Source organism: Rana temporaria, chromosome 4, assembly GCF_905171775.1.
Source record: "Rana temporaria chromosome 4, aRanTem1.1, whole genome shotgun sequence".
In the NCBI taxonomy this organism is placed as follows: domain Eukaryota; kingdom Metazoa; phylum Chordata; class Amphibia; order Anura; family Ranidae; genus Rana; species Rana temporaria.
Genome location: NC_053492.1, coordinates 291,325,449 through 291,348,696, shown reverse-complemented (window position 1 = coordinate 291,348,696; position 23,248 = coordinate 291,325,449). Strand labels below are relative to the sequence as shown.

The following is a 23,248-nucleotide window of genomic DNA, read 5'->3' as shown; positions in this document are numbered from 1 at the left end:
GCTCCAAAAGTCCTGCTAGCCGCATCTTTACCGCGGTATAGGAGCGGTGGGTTCACCTCTCCTATACCGCGCCTTCCCATTGAAATCAATGGGAAAGCGCGGTAATACCGCAGTATTAACCCTTTTTTTGCCCGCTAGTGGGGGTTAAAACCTCACCGCTAGCGCCCGAATATTGCGGTAAATACAACGGTATAGCCGCGCTACAAATAGCGCGGCTATACCGTCACCGCGGCTCCACGCCTCAATGTGAAAGAGGTCTAAATGCAGTTTAAAAAGGGAGCAGAATGTGCTACAATAATAACAATATATGTGCAAAAATAAGGTATGTTTATGGCAAACTGGAAAATTAAACATTGATACAAATGAGCAACACTGTTATGTTTTAAAAAGGAAAGAAAGTCGTTGACATTCTTTTTTTACGGTAAGCTTTTCCTAAAAAAAAAAAGTTATCATAGATTAATTATTATTTCTAGACTTGTATGATGTACAATCAGTAGCGTGCACTCTGCTTACAACAAAGCTAAGGAAATGTTGAGTAACTAAGCAACTTTAACACTACCCTTAATGTATCTTATGTCAATGCTTATCCTGAGGCATAGAACATTTCCTTGTTTATCAGTACAGAAGAAGGTACAGTATATACTTTTTTGAACTGAGCAAAGGGACTCGGAAAGTTTTCAAACTCTCCGTTATTAAGCAGTCCAAGCATCTTGAAATCTGTATGAGTTGTGTTTCGAAAAGTGTGCTTAAACTTTCAATCTATGCAAAGCCGATGTATCAGATTTGGTAGATGCTAGCATGCCGAGTCAGACACCCGACTAATTTTTTTTCTCAAGGATCCTTCTGGTGTGATTCCTGCACTGCATTTTTCAGGTCCAACTACTTGGCTATCAGAGGTGGGCTCATTCATATTGCAGAGAATTCAGCAGTTTGAGAAAGACCCCCAGTTCAGGAGTGCACATTGGCAAGGTTTGGCCACAGAAGTTCCAGAGAGATGCGAGAAGCCTTTTAGTGATTAGGTTCTACAGCATCTATCAAATACTACTAAATATCAGTTTAAAGGCCCGTACACACGATCTGACTTTTTGACAACAAACCTCCGAAAGACCTGTTTTTGCAGACAATCCGACAGTGTGTACGCTCCATCGGAACAAACTTTTTATTTTTTTCCTTTGGACAAATGTTCGAACTTTCCGGCAACAAATGTCGGTTGGAGCAAATCCGATCGTGTGTATACAAGTCCATCGGACTTAAGTCCAAAGTACAAACACGCATGCTCAGAACCAATGCTAAAGATCAGACAACAGTAGCAGAAGTTGCCCCAAGGGTGGCAGTAAAGAGCAGAAAAAACATGTAGTATGTCAACTAAGTCACTACGTTTGTGTTTGTTGGCTGAAAAAGTCATGCCATGTGTATGCATACCAAGTTCACGGACAACACCCTTCGGAGAAAAATCCACGGAAAAGTCAGATGGGAGTCCGATTGTGTGTATGAGGCTTTAGTCTGACTTACCCTCTAAACATGTGTTGAAGTGTATGCATTTGTCAGTCCTGTTTAAATTGACACAAAGGTAACCTTTCTTGAAAGCTTGTCTCAAACATGAATAGTTAAAGGCTTATTCGTTGAAAAATGTAAGTGCTAAGAGAACGGTGCCATAACCCATGCAACCAATTAGAACTTACTTCACCTAAGTGCATGCTGTACCCATTGTTTTGCCCCCTATACGTTTTACAGAATTGGCTATTAGTAAAAAAAAAAAAAAAAAAAGTTCATACTACAGGGTTTAAAAAAAAACTTTTGCTTTATGCAAACACTAAGAAATATAACAGTAGGCAATTTAAGTATAACAGTTGTACAGGCAAACACAATAATACACAAAAATGCAGTGCACTGCTCCCAAACCATAGGTCGGGTCATTCTCCTAAAGACCCAGGTGCTAAATACCAGTGGGGCTTGTCTTATTATAAATTATGTGAGCCTGGGAAAGAGAAGGCAGCAGCACGCCAGAAAAGTTCAATGACAGGTTACTTTATTCTTCTGGGACAACAAGCAAAGAGTCCCCTGGGGCTTTTCACACATAAAGCCCAACTTTGCGGGTGAAATGCACATTGGACGAGGCTCCAGGGGGATACTCGTTGCATGTTTGTCTGGAACAATAACGTTTCTGGAGTTTTAACCTTCCTAGAGTGAAGCTGACTTCCTCTTTCCTAGACCAAACCACAAAGTTTAAATACATACAAGTGAATTGTCTTATCTACCAAAAGGTTTGTAATGCTGTTCAGCCAGCCTTGTGATACAGCCACCCTAGCTAACAACATAGGCAGGTCTCTGGCCCCCAGTGCTAGTATTCTATACAGCTTGGTCAATGACCAAAGAGCAATAAAGTTAAACTGACAGTAACAAACAATATAGCCATGACTAATGCAGAGTATTGCCCCTTCGTATTGTAGTAGAGTGCTGATGTACAGGGGTTTATGAAGCTATTTTAAAGTCATAGTTCTGGCACTTATACTGGCTTTTTATTCAAAAATACTTTTTTTTTAGGGGGTAAATTGGTTTTAAAATAATCTACTTAAATGTCTGCTTGTAATTCAATTTGCAGGGATAATCCAAAGAAACCTGTGCTTAAAGAAATGCTTAGACTGCCATTGCTGATTTTTCCTTTTAAATATATTCCTGTCTGATGCTGAGACAATGGCTTTGACACTTTCTATGTCACTGACCAGAAAAAAGTATGGACATCAGAAATTCTAATTTGACTTACTGCACCCTTGCTGATCAGTGACTCAGTGAGCCAGCCAACTATTATTTTTTTTAGAGGTAGCCTGCAATGGCAGCCTTCATATTTAATTCAAGACAAGTTTATGTATATTAATGTAGCCCTTACAATGCCCTATGTTCAGGAAATGTTAATAAATTAAAAGTGACCGGCCTGCTTAGCTGCCAGCTTTGGTCCCTATTAATGATCAGGAACTAGAGTGGTTCCCAATTTTGTGATCACTATGTCAGCTATGATATAGTAATCACATGCAAACTGAAGACTTCATATAGAAAAAATGGTTTAAGCTTGCAAAAGCCCCTCTAGCATGTAGATGACAGCATGTCTCTGTTTAATACTGTAATTGACTAATACAATTAAAGTATTAAAATAAATTCATATATTTTTTTTAATTATAGATGTATTTTACATTTTTATAAGCTATGCTATAATAATTCTACATTGTAAAAATCATTTAGATATGCGATTTTATATTAGTTAATTCAAGTTATCTGATGTATACTGGCATTGCTAAATTTGACCTGGGCATCTAGGAATTTAGGAACCTCTAGACACAAAACGATTAAAACTAACCTGCACTGTATTTGTACATGACATTAATTTATTGCCTTCAGAAAGGTAAAATAAACATGCTAACTTTGTTAAACTGCATCTGTAACTTTTCCTCTGTACTAATGGTTATTTCTGTTTTGATACCGTACAGTTAGAACCCAACTAAATAAGTATTCCACTGAAAAAGCAAATTTTGAGCATGTGACGTGTTCATCAAAATCTTCATGTTTATTTTCTCCTCGACTCTTCATCTATTATAGGATTTATTAATTTAAGGGCGACTTAGGCATGTAGCATGTCTTTTAGTAGTTTCAATAAGAAACCATTTCTAAAACTGAAAACAAAATGTATTTTCAATAAAACCAAATCAAATAAGAAAAGTTTCCATTGGTGTTTGAGAAGCAATTTCTCTTTTGCACCAGTAAACAGCAGTATAAATGTTAGTGTCCTCCATACAGAAAAACATAAACTTTTGAAATGTAGGTAGCTCTGGTTTGTAAAGTAAATTCTTTCACACTTTCATAAATAATCAGGGATGAATGTTTTGAATTGTAAAAGTTCAGAAACAGAATATTTGGTATTGTGAAAGAAGCTTAGTGCAGCAAGAAGTTCAACATCCCTCACACGGGCGGCGTGAAATCGAAGAAGTTGTTCAACCCACAGCGATTCATCCTTATCATCCTGAAAACACAAAAAAAGACGATGTAAAAGAATAAGTGATTTGAACTTTTACCTTAGAAGAGAGGTATGGGATTTTTTTTTTTAAGAAGCATACTTAACTAGGTGAATGCAGCATCAGTCCCTTGCCAGCTCCAAGACCGATTTCTCGGTTCTCACAGCTCCCTAAGCAGAAAGCTGGTGACTGTCAGTCTGTGCCATATGCTCTGCCCCCCCCCCCCCTCCCTGGAGCATTGGGCTGGGTTCAGGCTCCCAGTAGCTCACTGAGAGGCTTAGCAGGGTGCTGGTCCAGGCATGTGGGCAGTTCCAGAGCCTGGACACACTTTGTGACAACAGCCAACAGTGAAAACAGGTCACAGGGATGCAGAATGAACTGCAGTCCTGTAATCAACAGGAGAAGTACAGCCAAATGAGCTTTAGCTGTATTTCCCCTTTAAGGTTACCCATAGATGAACAATTGTCAACTTGGTAATGACATGTAGTAAAGCATCTACCTGTCACCACACTTATCACTGGTTACTGTGCTGTAGTGTTGTTTAACTTGGTAAACAGATACAGTGCATACTTTGTCAATTTTTTCACTAGAAGAGTGAAAATTTCCCCCGATATCACACACAGACTTTCCAGAAAGTTAAAAAACATTGAACACAGTTCTGGCCAGCTCAGTAGATTGTTTTAAAAAAAGGCATGGATTCTTTCCTAAATGCACATAATATAACTGGATACTAATATTTATTGGTAAAGATGATCCAGGTAATATCTGATTGCCTCTGGGATCAGGAAGGATTTTTTTCCTCTGGAGCAAATTAGGTCATGCTTTATTGGGGTTTTTTATGCCTTCCTCTGGATCAACTGTAGATATAGGTATATGAAGGTTTTCGATATGTGTGTGTATTTTTCGCTTTTGGTTGAACTGGATGGACTATGTAAGCTATGAAACGATGCCTTCTGATGGACGGAAATGCTTTATAGAGTATCTATAAAACAACCCAACATTGCACCATATTGGACAAAGTGTGTTTATTTAGAGCTGTATATGGTGAGTCTGTCCCTATGTCAGGTAAGCATGTAATGAATAATCCTTCAATGTAGATAAAGTCGGCAACCAGGTGAGCTAATACTAATGCCCCGTACACACTATCGGAGTTTACGATGGGAAAATTAATTTTCCTATCGTGCGTAGCCCCATCAGTGTTTTTTCATCAGAATTTCCGATGGATTCCATCTGACATTAGATATAGAACATGTTCTATATTTTTCCGATGGAATTCCGATGTGATTTGGCCGGGCAAAAGCCAGATAGTCTGTACGCGGATTACAACATTTTAGCCTATCAAGGCCTTACTTATAGTTCAGTTTGGACAAAATAAAGAGAAATGTTATACATCCTCACCTGGTTGCAGACTTTTACTACGTGGAATGACTCTTGAGTTGTGGGGTGGAGTCAGGCACAGTGAGTGGAAACAGAGAGCTCTTGCTGTATCCCAATTGCATGATTGGGTTACAGTGGCATTATTTTGCAGGTATGTAATGAATAATTGTCAAAGTGATAAAAAAAACCATACCTTTACATCTGTGAAGGTAACAGATAAAACATCAAGAGGATGTAAACATTGTCTCCAGACAGGACAGGCAGAGCTAAGCAGTTTTTGTTCAGGACTACCTTTTTTGCATTTCAACAACAGCTATGGATTTTCTCAAATGTATTATGACTGTTCTAGATGCACAATATCATTTAGTGGGTGAACATGACAGGAACATTCACACACTGGATGAAAGCCAAGGGATACAGCATTTTATAAGCTACTTCTTTGGTATGACTTGTGACCAATGATGCGCAGCAGTGGAGAAGAAGCTACACTAGAGTATTGGATGTTTCAGTTTTAATCGGTTTGCAGGAAAAATAAAGCTATGTGGACTCCCAAAATATTAAATGATTTGACACAAACGCTGTCTTAAACAACCAAAGAAAAACTCCTACAACACAAAGAGAGAAAAAAAAAGCCATATACCTCTTGTAACCACATACAATCCACCACTAGAAGGGATTAGAAAGATCAAAGAGCTGCAACCTATCATAACAGAGATAGAAACACTGAAAATATATATATAAAAAAAAAACAATACTGGAATTCAGGCAACCAACCAATTTCAGATACAAATGAATCAGTACTAAACTTTGCTCGGATTACAGAAACGAGAGAATGAAACCTTGCAACAAAAATACTGCAAGTCGTGTAGCCACATCAATCACCCACACAATAGGAACCATCATCAGTATTACAAAATCATACAGTTGCACATCCGTTAATGTGTTTTACTTCATTCAATGTACCAAGTACAACCAGGAATGTTACATTGGTGAAACGGGACAGACATTAAAGAAAAGATCTTCATAGACAGATTATAACAGAACACAAGAAAGAAGATTCCGACACACCTGTGATGCATACTTTCTCACAACCAGAACATTCTGTAATATTTTGGGAATTTAAAAAAAACATAGAAACACAGGAAAGGAAAACCTTTCGAACTGTGTATGAGCCAATGAGCCGAATGTGAACCTCAGTTATTTTAATCAATCCCAAACAGTTTTTAGTCCATTATCATTTCTGTGACTCTCTCCCCATTCCCCAAACACCTTTGTATATCAGTATATGCTTGGACTCTATAAAAAGGGGGAAAGCCCTGAAAACTTGTCCTGAAAATGTAACTGTTAGTGAAAATAAAAAGTATCTCAAACAGTATTCAACTGTGTTGTTGCAAGTGCAGTAATACAGCTATAATCACCTCTTTACACATGTCTAACCACTAGGGTGAGCTATTGCCTTGTTCTACATGAAAAGCTTCCATTTCAGACAAAGAAAGAAAGCTCAACTTACAGCACAACTTTCACTGTTTTCTGTCCTATGAGGCACGACATAAGATATCACATCAAGAGGTCCAGTGCACAGCAGCAGAGATTCGGAGGAATTTTTACAGCTGGTTAGAATAATATAGTAGTGAGTTGGAATGTAGACATCTGTATCCTTTGACATTCTGCAAGAAAGCAGATTAGAAAAAAAAAGTCTTGGTTAAGCAAAAAAAAAAAAGTCAGCAATATCTATGTTCCACAGTAAATGTAGCCTTTTACTTTATGCAAAAATATGCTTTTACCTGAACCTGTACTTTTCCTTATACTGAATAAAATAAAATTACTATGGGGTATAAGGTACCTAATTTATACTCAATTTATATTCAGCTTCCTCCCCTGCAACTGTTCACACCAGCTTACCCAGAAGTTATCAAGTAATTCCAAGTATGCAGAAATGTGTGACACTCCCTTTGTCTCCCTATAATGCAGGACTTTGTGCATGAGTAGACCACTGCGAGGCTTTAACACTTTCATGTGGAAGTAGGACAATTGTCTATAGCCTCTGTTTAATTTTCGTCTTTGTGCGGCAGGATGAAACTTATATCGAAATCTTTGGGTGAGCCAGTGTGGGATACAAAAAGCCAAAAAGAAAGTGGAAGGTAAGTATATGTTTCTTATGCTACATATAACAAAGTCAACCTATTAATTGGCCAGTGTGAGCAAAGTACAATTCCACTTTAATCCAAATAAAAGTGCTCTTCTCTTGTGCACATTACCTGCCTATACCTATTCACTACTCTGCTCTTTGGCTGTGATGATCAGCTTAAGTCCTCAAAATCCATTGACAGTACTTACACTTGCTTTCTAAGATGTACTTACTGTACATATCTTTACCGCTACAGCATACTGTAGAGGCATAGTTGTTTTGATTAGTAGCCTGTGCAAGAGAAAAACACTAAAGCCCTGTACACACAATCAGTCCATCCGATGAGAACGGTCCGAAGATAAACTTGTTTGGTTCTTATTATGTCAAGCATGTGTTGCGGTCAACCAGGTGAGCATTATAAAAAGACAAGTATGTATTGCCTACAGTCAAGCATATTGGTGGGAGTGCCATGGTATGGTGCTGCCGCCATTGGGGAGCGACAGTTCATTAAAGGGAACCATGAATACCAACATGTACTGTGACATACTGAAGCAGAGCATCATCCCCTCCCTTCAGAGACTGGTCCACAGGGCAGTATTCCAACATGATAACTACCCCAAACACACCTTCAAGGCGACCACTGCCTTGCTAAATAAGCTGAGGGTAAAGGTGATGGACTGACCAAGCATGTCTCCAGACCTTAACCCTATCGAGCATCTGTGGGGCATCCTCAAAACAGAAGGTGGAAGAGCGCAAGGTCTCTTACATCCACCAGCTCTGTAATGTCATCATGGAGGAGTGGAAAGGGGACTCCAGTGGCAACCTGTGAAGCTCTGGTGAACTCCATGCCCAAGAGGGTTAAGGCAGTGCTGGAAATTAATGGTGGCCACACAAAATATTGATACTTTGGACATGTTCACTTTGGGGTGTACTTACTTTTGTTGCCGTCGGATTAGAAATTAATGGCTGTGTGTTGAGTTATTATGAGGGGACAGCAAATGTACACTGTTATACAAGCTGTACACTCACTACTTTATATTGTAAAAAAGTATCATTTCTTCAGTGTTGTCGCATGAAAAGATATAATAAAATATTTACAAAAATGTGAGGGGTGTACTCACTTTTGTGGGTTACTGTATAAATGGGAGAAGGGGTTACGAATAAAGGTAAAATCATACCTCTGGACTACATTCATTTATTATAATTGCTTTTCTTCCTCATACGTTAATGTAAATGCAAAAACAACACAAAAGCAGCCTGAAGCAACTCAAAGGTGAAAAAAGCAATTCATAGCAACTTAAAAGTAATTAAAAGCAATACAATTGAATACAGCGTTTGACTTGCTTCTGTGTTATGTGGCTTTTTGTAGCACTGAGCAAATCTTGCACTGATGTCGAGTTCATATGTTCATTAAAGTACGCATGCTTTCAAAAAAGTAGCACAATAATGTAATTAAAATATTTAATTTAAATACATGGTTTGAAACATATTTGACCTTATCTGTGTATCAGAATAACTTTCACAATTAGAATACCATTAGATTTTAAAGCATGTTATTACTTACTGCTGAATTTGTTCAAAACCATCAGACTGACCATCAAAATCATAATCAAATATGGGACCACTGATAACATTAACACCATTTTTCTCTGAAGCGTATTTTAGTAATATGACATTCTGGAAATAATCCCAAATGACTGAAATGAAAGAAAATAATAAAATCAAGGAAAATAAGTTTATCTTGTTTTAAATACTGTAGAAACCTAACAGTTATAACAATACTGTGTGCTGTAAGATAAGGCAGAATCATACAGTAAACAAGGGCAAAAGGTAATGAAGTCCAATGATCTAAAATTACCATTTATCTTTCAGCTACTTGGATTCCTGAAACATGCTTGCTATGGGCTACTGCAGGTTAATGTTCTTTCCACTACTACACTCCACCAAGGTAAAAAAAAAAAACATTGACAAATATGAACTATTTAGCTTATAAAGAAGTCACTGATGCATAATTTGTGTTCTAGTCTGTCCCAAGAGACTCAGTAAATCGCCCAGGAGGTGAGAGGGAGCAGGTGTCGCTATACCTGGAATACATGGGCACCAATAATGCACTGAAGAGGTTTCAGTGATTTCTCATTGGACATGTGCAATTCATTTAGTTTAGAATCAACATTTTTTTTTTTCGCTATTCAGAAATTTGGATGTATCCGAATTCCAAATCACAATAGTAACGTTAATCTCTATCCACAGCGCTGTCCTTTTCATGCTACCAGTAACACAGCATTATTACCATACATGTCTTTAATCAAATATACTATTCTGCAGTAAACATAATAAAACAAGAAAACAAAAAAAATGGCAAGTCCAATATATTTTAAAAGGGGCTTCTTGCAAAAGGGATTTGTATTTAAAGAGCTGCAAAAAAAAACTTCTTAAGGTGCTCCAAACATAGAACAGTGCTTTGGTGCAACTGGTCCTGCTTCCCAGGGCTGCATGCAGTACTAAGTGCCCAGTGTCGCTCACCAGACACTTTTGACTATGTACGTTTCAGCATCAAAGTCTCCAAGGCCTGCGGATATTCCCCTCCCGGATATTTGCAAGGATGATCTGCACCACCTCTCCTTCACCACCAAGCCCTCTGTACCAGCTCCTCATGCCACAGCCACCATGTATAGGAATAGAAGGGGAGCCCACATAGTGTAATAATTTTTCTTTATCAAAAATAAACCATAAAACTATTCCATTACACTCACTTGCACAATGTTTAAAAAATGCAGTAAAACTAGGAAACGCTGCTGCGGCGTGCGTTCCACTGAAGAAATGTGGTGCTACATAATGTAAATCAGGTGAGTGGAATCAAATGGTAAAGTAAAAAATCTGAAACTGAATCCTGGATAATGTATAGTCACAGTTTTATTGTGATGAGAATGTGCTAACCTTTTGATACAAGAGCTGTTAACAAGGAAGCAAGCACGAAAGTATATGATTCAGGAATATCATACTTAAGAGCAAAAGTATTCCATGATATAGAGGAGACAAAGTACAGCTAGGCCAATGAAGCAATATAAATAAATAAAAAAGTTAATAATTAAGTATAGAAAAAAAAATGTAGTGTGATGTTATAGCAACCCTTTTCTTTGCAATGTTTACAGAAACCACAGAGAGGTATCCAAACTATTCATTATTTAAATGCCTTGTTAGTGGATAATCAATGAAAAAAAAAACTCTGTATGGGTCTATCTGCAGGGATCTAGTTATGTTTCTCATACAGCCCTGGTGCGGCCCTCAGGGCCCCTGCATACACTCATCTGTCTTTCCCTTTTAACCTCTTATAGTAGTGATTTCCAGCAGCCTCGTATTATGTCTGTATGACTGTATCCTAAAGCATGTCCCCAGTCTACAACAACTTCTATAGCAAATTTACAGTCTCTGACAGTCTCCTGTCTATATTTGCTGACCATATCATCGATGGACCAATTATAGCCATGCCTGGAATTATTCTTAAACACTGCAATGTTATTCATTCATTGAAATATGCTATATCTTTCCCTTAATCTGATGTATGGCTACCACCACTTTTATTTTTCTCAGTAGCATATAAAATGGGTGGTGGTAGGGACTGGTAATTATCAATATAAAAGGACGCCATTTACTGATGAGCCTTTGAGTGATTAAAATGGGAGTGTTAATTATTGTAATCTACTATTCGCGATATTTAACTTTGTAGTGCTACTTATAACACGACTTTGCCCTTGGGCATACCTTCTACAGAACTACATCCTTGATATGATATGTATAGTCAGACAACATACACAAAAGTGTTGATTATGAAGTGGTGACATTTGGAAGTAGGAACTGATATCATTAATTGTAGAAATATGTAGAAAATGCTGCAGTATATTGATAAATATAATAATTATGTCACAAAATGACTATACTAACCTTTAAAAGCAGGATACATTGGACCAATGTTGCTAGTAGTAAGCCCTGAATAAGATGTTGATTCAGATGTTTTTCTGAGGCCTAAAATACATCAATGGTTACAAGAATAGAGTCAATTTGTCAGGCAAGTGCAAACAGTACAAGATGCCTGCTATTGCTTTTATTGGCTTTAAAAGGCCTCTGTGATTGTCAGTGTCCTCAACTTTAGGGAAGTGAAGTATCTCCAGAGATCAGGACTTATCCCTACTTTTTATGTCCAGTAAGTACCTTTACTGGTCATTCTCATTGGTCAGGGAGATGGAGCATAGGCAGAGTTTTTCTGTGAGGGACCAATCCCAATGGTGGGAAAGTAGGACTAGTACTAACAAACTTGGCACATGATGGGACAGTGAAGAGGCTTTTCTGTCCAACAAAAGGTAATATTACACTATATTCTGTTAAGCCCTGTACACACGGGCCAGAATCTCGTCAGGAAAAAAAGTTGGCAAGATTCTCTTGTCGGCCGAGTGTACACACACCCACACAATTTAAAAGAACCGCCCTTCTTTTGAATGTCACGGACGTGGTGACGTCATCGAGTACGACGAGCAGGTGCTTGTCACATTCGATGCTGTCGCCGCCATCTTGCTTCACCCTACCTCTTCCTTGGAAGCTACCGCACATGTGTCAAAGTCATTTCGAGCATGCGCGGGTTTCCACGGTGACAGGCAAGTATACAGATGCTCGGGTTTCTCGGCAGGAAAACACTGCCGAGAATCACGACGAGAAAATAGAGAGCAGGTTCTCTGTTTTTCTCATCGAGATTCTGGGCAGTTTTCTTGGCGAGAAACCTCAAAGCCTCGTACACACGCATGGTTTTCTTGGCAAGAACCAGCAAGAAAACTGCTGGCAGAGCTTTGACAGAGAAAACTGTGCGTGTATACGAAGCTTAAGGCAAGGCTTTGACTGCCCACTACTGCTATTCTCATCAGATTTTAAAGGAGATTTACTTTCTTTACCTCATTTGATTAAATGCCATTCAATAGTTCTCCAGTCAAGTCAAAGCCGTGTGTCTCTACAAAGATGGCCACATCCTCACAGAGATACAGTGTGACACATGGCATATAAAAAAGTTAGCAATGGAAAAAAGAAAGATCAGCTACACACAGCCTATAGGCAACTCTAGCGAGGGATCCACTAACATCTGCCTGTCTTTTTTAGGCACAACTTTCACAGTTCAGGTTATCCTTAAGGGCTCATCAATAAAGGCACCTGGCACCCATCCTGTGTGCTGCACGTATGCAGACTATAGAAATGGATGCAGATGCAACAGCTGCATGGAGACAACCACATGTCAAAATTTTACATGCATGCAGGAGTGGGTGCATGGATCTGAATGCACATTTTCTGTGTTTAGATCCATTTTTGACTTGTAGCTATGTTCATACATCTGCGTGGACTTCTATAGGCTGTCTGCATGCAGCTACATGGTGGATGCCGAAAACAGTGTCTCAGCATGCCGGAGGGTGTCAGAGCCCATCTGAATGAGCCTTTAAATAGAAAAAAAATGCAGTTGAAGTGGTCGCCTCCACTTGTTAACTCTTGCTCCATTTCTCCATACCAGGAGCTGCAAGTTCACATTTCTCCAGTACATCATCATCATTTAATCCAGTGTTATTATGACTCACATAATAATGTGTGCTGTGAAGAATTTTTCTTTTCAATAGTCAGACTTAAGTGTCTTAAGTACTATACACAATAATGTAATAAGGGAGCACTGATGAAGTGAAGAGTTGTGTAATTACTTGCAGGAAAGAAGAATCCAAATTTCAGGGAGGGATGATGATGGTAATACTGACATCGTTGACTTTGTCCTGGCGGAACTCGAGCATCCATGAATAAACACAGAGAATTCTTATCCAGAGAGGCAGACACAAATTCCTAACAAATATAAAAAGTCTGATAATTCCAAAGATGAAAAAGCTCATAAATCAGTATATGCGACGATCCGATAATCGTCCATAAATGTGCCTCAGAAGGGATTCATCATCACGTCTTAAAACTATGTGCTTATCAAGTTACATTTATGTTTTGCCAAAAGTTACGCAAGAAGAAAATCAGAACCTAAAATTCATAAAGCCATGTGGAAGAGAAGACTTGAGCTTTTGGCCTTGACATCAGTCAGTGTAGGCCATCTGTTCTGCATACACGTCTTTAAAATTTTGGAGGACAGAAAAGGGACACCTTTCCACACAAAACGATGATGATTTTTATCACTACTTTTACTTTATGCTAGCAATTGAAGCACACACACACAAGAAGGTTTAACGCAATAGAAACATTTTAAATAGTTGAACAGTACATTTATTGATGCAGAAGTCTTCAAGCCTACAAGAGGGAAAAAGATGTGCAGTAATTCCAAAAATATTGTTAATACAAAGGAAATCTATGTGCTTGTATTTCTCAAGAACAGAGACAGGCCAAATGTTTCTGGGTTTGGTTTAATGCACGTCTGCAAACATTACTAAAGTATATGTGCTCTTTCTGATCCCCATTAAAGGCAATAAGAGCCAAATGTTGAAATCCAATAATGGCTATTTTTTTGGCTAATAAGCAAAGAGTTATAAAACGGATAGCGAAGCAAAAATATTTTTTATTTTGTTTGGTGAGGAGCACCAATTTTAATAATACTTAATGCAAAATTCCTTAAATGAATATGCTTGTGGGACGCCCTGACTGTGCCTACTCTGCACAATGTATACAATCTAATGCAACAGATAACCACTATTTTGATAGCCTAATGCCTCGGGGGGAAAAAAGAGAACATGTTTTATTTTTTCCCTAACAGGATTCCCAGCGGACTTTTTCCGGTCAGGAAAACGGGTCGTGTGTATGCTTTTCCGAGGGGGAAAAAAAGGGCATGCTCAGAATCAAGTATGAAACAGGAGGGCTCATTCTGGTAAAACTAGCGTTCGTAATGGAGATAGCACATACGTCACGCTGTAACGGACTGAAAAGCACAAGGCTGAAAAGTGCGAATCGTCTCTCAAACTTTTACAAACACAAGGATCAGTAAAAGCAGCCCAAAGGGTGGCACCGTTTGAATGGAAACAAAAAAGGAAAGACGGAGGACGCACCGACCTAGTGTGATACTGATTGGTGGATTTTATTAAATAAATAAAAACAAATCATAATACTCACAAAAGGAGTGTTAAAAACAGGCCTTGAATCACAATGCAGCAAAGAACCAACACCATCGGCATAACACGATATTGTTTCGATCCGTGACCGTGGCTAGGGCTGACGCGTTTCAGGGGAGAACCCCTTTCCTCAGAGCTAAAAGGTCTGCAGTGCTTCCTCACCAAGGGACTTGTCTCAATAAATACTAGCTTTCGGTAAGTGGTAAAGACACCCCTCCCATGAAGTAGGAGGTGCATGGCCGGACACCCACCCACATGTCTATCACCTTTTCCTTACTCCTCTCTCCATGTCTATATCAAGCCATTTGTAGTATGAATACACAGTCCAAAATGCACTATACCCAGCAATGTATACAAAAATGTACATACAAATAACTACCACAATAAGGCATCAATATATATACACACACACACACCACAATATGAAAAGCCTTTTCAGTCAGAGCACTCAGCAGATTGCTGCCTCCAAGTATATGGTTACAACAGATCAAAACAATAAAGTGCCAAAGTGTAATGAAGCCTCTCATAATCACACTTCCAATAAGGGGCTGTGTAGTTGCTCATATGTGCCACACAAGCCCCACTTGCAGTGCTGTGCCTACCTTCCTTGGACGAGGAGGCTGCTGGAACGCACGCCCAACGTGGAGGAAGTTGTTTGCGCTCCAGCCGAGTCTACGTTCCACTGCGCATGCGCGTGACGTCATCGACGCCGCGCACGGCGCATATACAGTGACAATGCGCTCCAGCTTGTAGATATGTGGTTTGTGGTTTTTAATTGGATTAAATGGTGGTTCACTTTTATCTGGAATGTATTAATAATAATTATTATCAACTCCTTTAATACTCTTTTTTAATACTCTTTTTAATTATGCATTATGTGTCCGATTTTAAAATAATTTATAATATATGTCTTTTATGCAATGGGTGTGTAATAATAATAATAATAATAATTTTTCACCTGCTCAAGGTTGATGGCTCGCTCCATGTAATTTACTTCCCCCTAAAATTTCCTCCTCTCCCCTCCATCCTCCCTTCCCTTTGGTGTTTTGTCATTCAGTGATGATGTCCTGCTATATAGAGGCGACACTGAGTGACAATATTCATTTTTCACCACTAGATGGCAACGGTTTACTCTCCCTTTTGGGAACGTGCCATCTAGCAGGGAAGGAGACGCTCCAGCCTGCTGGTTCTACAAGCTGGAGCGCATTGTCACTGTATATGCGCCGCGTCGATGACGTCACGCGCATGTGCAGTGGAACGTAGACTCGGCTGGAGCGCAAACAACTTCCTCCACGTTGGGCATGCGTTCCAGCAGCCTCCTCGTCCAAGGAAGGTAGGCACAGCACTGCAAGTGGGGCTTGTGTGGCACATATGAGCAACTACACAGCCCCTTATTGGAAGTGTGATTATGAGAGGCTTCATTACACTTTGGCACTTTATTGTTTTGATCTGTTGTAACCATATACTTGGAGGCAGCAATCTGCTGAGTGCTCTGACTGAAAAGGCTTTTCATATTGTGGTGTGTGTGTGTGTATATATATTGATGCCTTATTGTGGTAGTTATTTGTATGTACATTTTTGTATACATTGCTGGGTATAGTGCATTTTGGACTGTGTATTCATACTACAAATGGCTTGATATAGACATGGAGAGAGGAGTAAGGAATAGGTGATAGACATGTGGGTGGGTGTCCGGCCATGCACCTCCTACTTCATGGGAGGGGTGTCTTTACCACTTACCGAAAGCTAGTATTTATTGAGACAAGTCCCTTGGTGAGGAAGCACTGCAGACCTTTTAGCTCTGAGGAAAGGGGTTCTCCCCTGAAACGCGTCAGCCCTAGCCACGGTCACGGATCGAAACAATATCGTGTTATGCCGATGGTGTTGGTTCTTTGCTGCATTGTGATTCAAGGCCTGTTTTTAACACTCCTTTTGTGAGTATTATGATTTGTTTTTATTTATTTAATAAAATCCACCAATCAGTATCACACTAGGTCGGTGCGCCCTCCGTCTTTCCTTTTTTGTTTCCTTTAGTTTTATGAATTCCAACGATTCAGAGGAGGGCTGCAAGACTTTGGAAGATACCTTTTAATTGAGTTGCTATTGAGTTTCACCTTTTCTTCAAACATCTTTCCAAAAAATACCGGAGCGCAGGAGATTTGTCTTTGTTACCGTTTGAATGGAACTTCCCTTTTATAGTCCCGTTGTACATCACATCGCTTTATACAGGCGGGATTTGGCCTGAACCTGTGTACGCAAGGCAGGCTTGAGAGGAATCCCGTCGGGAAAAACGTTGTTTTTTTTTTCTGCTGCTACAAAGGAAAGAGTAGTTTTCATGGGCGAATTTCTGATTTAAGATGTCCTTTATACAATTTCTGAACGATATTAAAGTGCTCGTCCAATGTAGAAGAATTATATGTAAAGCTTTCTCCTACAATTCACATGACCAAACTATCTTCAATGATAGTGTTGGCAAAGGCTATCTTATATGCTAGTCATGAACTGCTCCACTGGTCATGTAGTTTATGAACTAATTTTACTTTACTTCCACAGGGGCAAACTATTGTTGGCTAGGCAAACATTGCCAGAACATCTCAAAAGCCTGTTTAAATCTTATGCCGCGTAAACACGATCATTTTTCAGCATGAAAAAAAAAAACACTTTGTTTTTCAGCATGTCGAAAAAATGACGTTTTCCCAACTTCATCATTAAAACGATGTTGCCTACACACCATTGTTTTTAAAAAATGATCTAGCAAAGCGCGGTGACGTACAACACGTACAACGGCACTATAAAGGGGAAGTTCCATTCGCCTTTGGGCTGCTTTAGCTGATTCTGTGTTAGTAAAAGGCGATTCACGCTTTTTTTTCTGTTACAGCGTGAAAAATGTGCTTACTCCATTATGAACGAGCGCTCCCGTATCATAACTTGCTTCTGAGCATGCGCTGTTTTTTTACGTCGTTTTAGCCCACACACGATCATTTTTTTACTAACCGAAAAACGACATAGTTTAAAACTACTTTAAAAATGCAGCATGTTTGAATTTTTTTTTGTTGTTTTTCAGAACCTGAAAAATGATGTGAAGCCTACACACAATCATTTAAATGACGTTTTTGAAAAACAACGTTTTTTTCATGCCGAAATATGATCGTGTGTACGCGACATTAGTGTACTGACACTTTACCAAACATATAAAAATACACTGATGGTCTTTTACTGATCACTACAGAACACCATCTCAGCTGAAAGGCTTAAAAATTGTGTAATCAAGAAACATACTGAATCTGTATTCTCAACACACTAACATTATGGGAATGTATAAAGAATTAGAAGGAAACATCTTATAATCTTGCTTGCCCTTAGCTTTCAGTCTATCCATCATACCTTTCTAGTCAATTAACTCTTATTTAGACTACCATGAACATATTAGCTATTTTATTTTACTGATTATATGTATTGATTATATGGGGTGTCACGATCAACGGCATTACTTTAGTTGTATTTTGACTATGTAGTATTTGGGCTTTTTCATTAACTTTTTTTAATAAGGCTTTATAACAGTCATGTGTATACATTTCTATAGTCACCTATACAGGTATGTTAAAATAATTTTCACCAGACTACTTTTATTTCCATATTTATTTGTATACAAGTTCATTATAAGATATTATATTTGTTTATCCATTTTTTTTTTATATGGATGAAGCATTATTTTAACCGCCTTGAACTTTCGTAAATTTTTAGTGATGGCCTAGCCGTTAGCTAGTATATGTTCTGTTTAAATTTTTTGTCAGTTTCATGCTTCTCACCGTTGTATTTTGGGGTGTGTTTAGTATTTACGTTTCTCCATTTGTCACTCTTAAGTGGATACACACTATAAGAAAATCGGACAAATGTTTGTCCAATTTTTATCATTGTTTCACAGCAAGTCGAAACCAAGGATGAAAATAATGTATAAAAATTCTCATACGACAAAAACCTTTTTTGTCATTTAATGTTTCTGAGCATGCACAGTCTTTTGTTTTCTCGTACAAAAGTGGTATTTATTAAAAAACAAAAATAATTTGTTTAGTTCCCATACAAGAGAAATTTTGGAATGTGTCCCTATGAAAATGTTCATAGGGAAGGTCGGAATTGAAAGCTCAGATCGTTCCAGCGGACGAAAACGTTCGGCCAATTTTCTTAGGGCCTTAGAGCCTTTAAAGCACTGTATTTTATGTCACCTAGTAGGTTTTTCTCCTGAAATTGCTATAGCAACTCTGCAATTTGGAGGTGAAGACTCACTTTGTGCTGTGAGGACGGCACTGCCTTTCAGCACACAGCGGTTCTGATGCTTTGCCATCAAAATTAAGGTCCAGGATAGGCTTTCTGCCTTATACAGTCCTACCAGTGGCCATGGAGGCTTATGATAAGCTTATTCACTACTGTATGATTCAGAGTACCATCTTACCAATTCTTTATATATTTTTTTAAAGCACAAAGGTCATTTGCACCCAAATATCTGCACTCATTCAATACTAAATTTAATGCTTTACGTTTTACTATTCAAAAGAAGGAACAAACATAAAACTTACATTTTTTCCAATTGTGTATGAGCTCCACAGTGGCATCTTAATATTATAGCTGTAACCACTTACATACTTGTCTTGGTACAAAATACAATAATTACTGTTCTGTAAAACCACAGGTCTTCCAAATGGCAAGTTAAGCCTTTTGGTGTCAGATTCTGTAAGAAAAGGAAGAAGACAACAATATTGTAAATAATACAAAGCAAAATAAACATGCTCAATTGTTTACTGCAATACTAAGTAAGCTTTGGATTAGTGGTTGGCACTCATGGCTTGCAGCAGTAGGGTTCTGGGTTCCCATAAGTATAATATCTGTGTTTCCTCTGGAAGCTTTTGTTTGCTCCCAAAACACAAACCCTACATGTATACAATCCAGTAGTTTGCCCAACTATGCTTTAAACACATAATAGTAAACTAATATGTCAGAAAAAACAATAAGAGCTATGCTTTAAAAGGCTAGCTGGCTGGCTTTCACGTTGATGCTCTTGTTTTAAATCGCTGACCCAAATCAAATATTATAAGGACTTTTGCAACTTTTCTGAATTGCATATCTGTTTTGGGTCATTGACTCAAAGTATTTTTTTTTTTCCCTATCCACCTTTTTATTTACACGCATCTTACACTCTCCTTTTCTGTACCAATTTTAAAAAACACTATGCATATTTTAAATTTAGTAGTCCTTCTTTCTGTTCTCTTTGATGGCAGTGGTGGGAGGCTGCCTCACTGTGTCCATGTGCATGCCTCACTGTGTCCATGCCTCACTGTGCCCATGCCTAGACTTATGTTTAACATGGGAGTATATAAAAGGGGTGCCCGAATTTGAATAAAAAAAAATCGGTGCTCCCTGGCCGTAGGTCCCCCAGGCAACAAACTTTGCATACTTGTAGAGGAAGAGTGGGGCTATAGGTGTACTAAGTTTGGGGACCTACACCTGGCCAGTACCGGGTCCCCAAAGTCCAGGAGATCAGGCGCAAATAGGTGACTCGAGTATAAGCCGAGGGAGACATTTTCAGCGAAAAAAAATGTGCTGAAAAAACTCGACTTATATTCGAGTATATATAGTACCTTTTATGTCCTATCTTATTACATAACATTAACTTTAATAAGCGGTGAATTATGAATTTTTTTTAGAGAGTTTCATTTTAAACTTCGTACACATTTCAATAAATAAAAGAACCTCTGTGGTCTGACCATACCTTTGCCATAAACGATTTACATATTTAAAATTACCTTGCTCTGGAGTAAGAATTAAGTGTGCCTTAAATGCTGCTTCTGTAAGACTCTGCAAGAAAATAAACGGACAAGTAATTTAATAGTTATGTTCCTATATGTGCTGGAAGAGCTGTTACCAGCAGCACCATAAAAGGTTAAAACACTTTGCAATAGATTCACAATAATGATGATTTGTTCAAGAAAACCATATACAGAGAGACATGATCCAAAAATAATAAAAAAGTTGATTTGGGGTTTTCATACACTCTAAACTTGGACTATACTCGGCTTCACTCCAACGCTTTGGTGTTCCACGGATCCCTCACCGATGGCTGGCCTTTTTCTGGGTTATGATCAGATGTTTTGATTGGCCAGGTTGTGATGAAGTCACTCATCATTCATTCATCTCAGATGATGCCAAAATTGCACACGGAGCTTCACATATGCAGCTTAATGTATAGTGTGGACAAGCAGGGGAAAAACGTAACTGCAAAAGAGACATTGTACGTCTCTTCTGTATTAAAAAAATAAATAAATTATTGCTTTCTGTTCCCATCTCCTGGTGACCATTACTGAGAGTAAAAATAAAAGAACAGGAATAGAGGGGAGATCTTCCAATGGGGACCCTAGTTCTGGTGATGACACTCTGGTGATGACACTCTGTTATGGGACAGAAGGTGAATGGAAATCTGCCTAATCTGCCTAATGGATCACAGATGAAAAAAGTGACAGGGGTTATGCACCTCTCTTACTTTATCTAAAGTGGCTTTAGTTCTACTTTAAGGCCCTGTTCACACCTGAAAAGAGCAATTTTCAGGCGTTTTTATTTGAGAGTTTTGCAAGCATATTACAAGCATTTTACTTGTATTACGTGTATTTAAGCTTCAGGTGTTTTTTTTGGCCAACAGAAAGAACTGGAGGGGGGAGATTAGGGATGGAGAGCTGGTCTTTTGCAAAAAAACATGCAACAAAGCACTTGTAAAACACTCATGTTGAGCGTTGTTCAGGCATTCCCATTGAAATCAATAGGACCAATTTGCCTCCAATCTGCCTAAAAATCAGCTCTTCTACATATTTTCAAGGGTAACTCATAGCATGAAAAAGCTTTTAAAAATGTAGCCTTGGGGGTCCTAAAGATCTGTAGACTTTTAACTTCTCTGTGCCAGTTCTGGGTATGAAGTCCCAAACTCTGAAGACACCAGAGTCACTATAATTGAATCCTTCCTCCATCCTTAAAGGGGTTGTAAAGGTTCGTTTTTTATTTTCTAAATAGGTTCCTTTAAGCTAGTGCATTGTTGGCTCACTTACCCTTTCCCTCCATTTCCCTTCTATGGGGCAGATCCACAAAAGAATTACGCCGGCGTATCTATTGATACGGCATGTCATTTTAAATTTCCTGCGTCGTGTCTTTGTTTTGTATCTACAAAACAAGATACGAATGCATCTCGGATCGATCCGACAGGCGTACGTCTTAGTACGCCGTCGGATCGTAGATGCATTTTTCCCTGCCGGACGCTAGGTGGCATTTCCGTTGAATTCCGCGTCGAGTATGCAAATTAGCTAGTTACGGCGATCCACGAACGTGCGTCCGTTTGCGTTCGGCTTTTTCTGGCGTATAGTTACCCCTGCTATTATGAGGCGTACTCAATGTTAAGTATGGCCGTCGTTCCCACGTCGAATTTTGAATTTTTTACGTCGTTTGCGTAAGTCGTTCCCGAATAGGCATTTGCATAGAATGACGTCGCCGTCGGAAGCATTGGCTTGTTCCGGTTTATTTTCGAGCATGCGCACTGGGATACCCCCACGGACGGCGCATGCGCCGTTAAAAAAAACGTAGTTTACGTCCAGTCACGACGTATTTACATAAAACACGCCCCCATCACGTCCATTTGAATTCCGCGCCCTTACGCCGCCAAAGATACACTACGCCGCCGTAACTTACGGCGCAAATTCTTTGAGGATTCGAAAAAATAAATAAGTTACGTCGGCGTAGTGTATCTTAGGTACGCTACGCCCGGCGGATGTATGCGCCAATCTACGTGGATCTGCCCCTAAATGTTTATTTTCTTTGTCTGAATTTCTCACTTCCTGTTTCTCCTCAGTAAGCTTGCCCCCATCATCTGGCTGGGGGTTAGTCAACCAAAACAGCTTACTGAGGAAGAACAGGAAGTGAGAAATTCAGACAAATAAAACAAAGAAAAAAAAACATTTAGAAGGGAAATCGAAGGAAATGGTTCGTGAACCAACAATGCACTATCTTAAAAGGAACCTATTTAGAAAATAAAAAAAATAAACCTTTACAACCCCTTTAAATCCCTGTACACACAGACCGAATTCGGGGGACATTGGCCGGTTCAACATTCGGCCTGTGTGTACTGCAGCCAGTTCGGTTGGCAGACCAATCGGCAGACCAAAAAAGGTCTGCTGATCGGCTCCCGGTCAGCACTCTCAGCCAACAGCTGAGAGTGCTGACTGGAGTGTTCTGGCAAAGGGGGGCGTCCCTCTGTCAGAACACAATAGAAAAGCAGGGGAGATCTCTGTACTAACCCTGTCAGGTTTTGTTTTGTTTTCCTTTAGCCTGCTGGGTTTAACAGAAAAAAAAACTAGCAGTGTGTACTGAGCTTTAATTGATCCCTCCTGAATTGGTAACAAAACTGAACCACTCAAGTCAGAACTCCAGACTCCCTTAAAAAAAAGCCTTTTGGCACCAGGTACTAAAATGTGTGGAAATAAATTATTTTATGTATAGTTTTTAGTCTAGTAATGTGGTTTACAGTATTTGGTCATATAAGCTCTAAAATCCTGTGGAAATGTTACAAGCAACCATCTCCTGCTTGT

At 39.0% G+C, this 23,248-nt stretch overlaps 1 protein-coding gene across 1 annotated transcript in view; it reads right to left on the bottom strand.

The window, feature by feature from the left end:
* Nucleotides 1–2,352: 2,352 nt before the first annotated feature.
* The window catches only part of ENPP1 (ectonucleotide pyrophosphatase/phosphodiesterase 1), a 141,662-nt gene continuing 120,766 nt past the window's right edge, over nt 2,353–23,248 (bottom strand). Inside the window, exons 19-25 of the mRNA XM_040350441.1 lie at nt 20,429–20,480; nt 19,205–19,356; nt 13,236–13,371; nt 11,452–11,532; nt 9,074–9,206; nt 6,892–7,048; nt 2,353–4,012 (exon numbers count right to left, since the gene is read on the bottom strand). Coding sequence (XP_040206375.1) covers nt 3,851–4,012; nt 6,892–7,048; nt 9,074–9,206; nt 11,452–11,532; nt 13,236–13,371; nt 19,205–19,356; nt 20,429–20,480 — 873 coding nt within the window. The 3' untranslated portion in view covers nt 2,353–3,850. The remainder of the gene's footprint in view (nt 4,013–6,891; nt 7,049–9,073; nt 9,207–11,451; nt 11,533–13,235; nt 13,372–19,204; nt 19,357–20,428; nt 20,481–23,248) is intronic.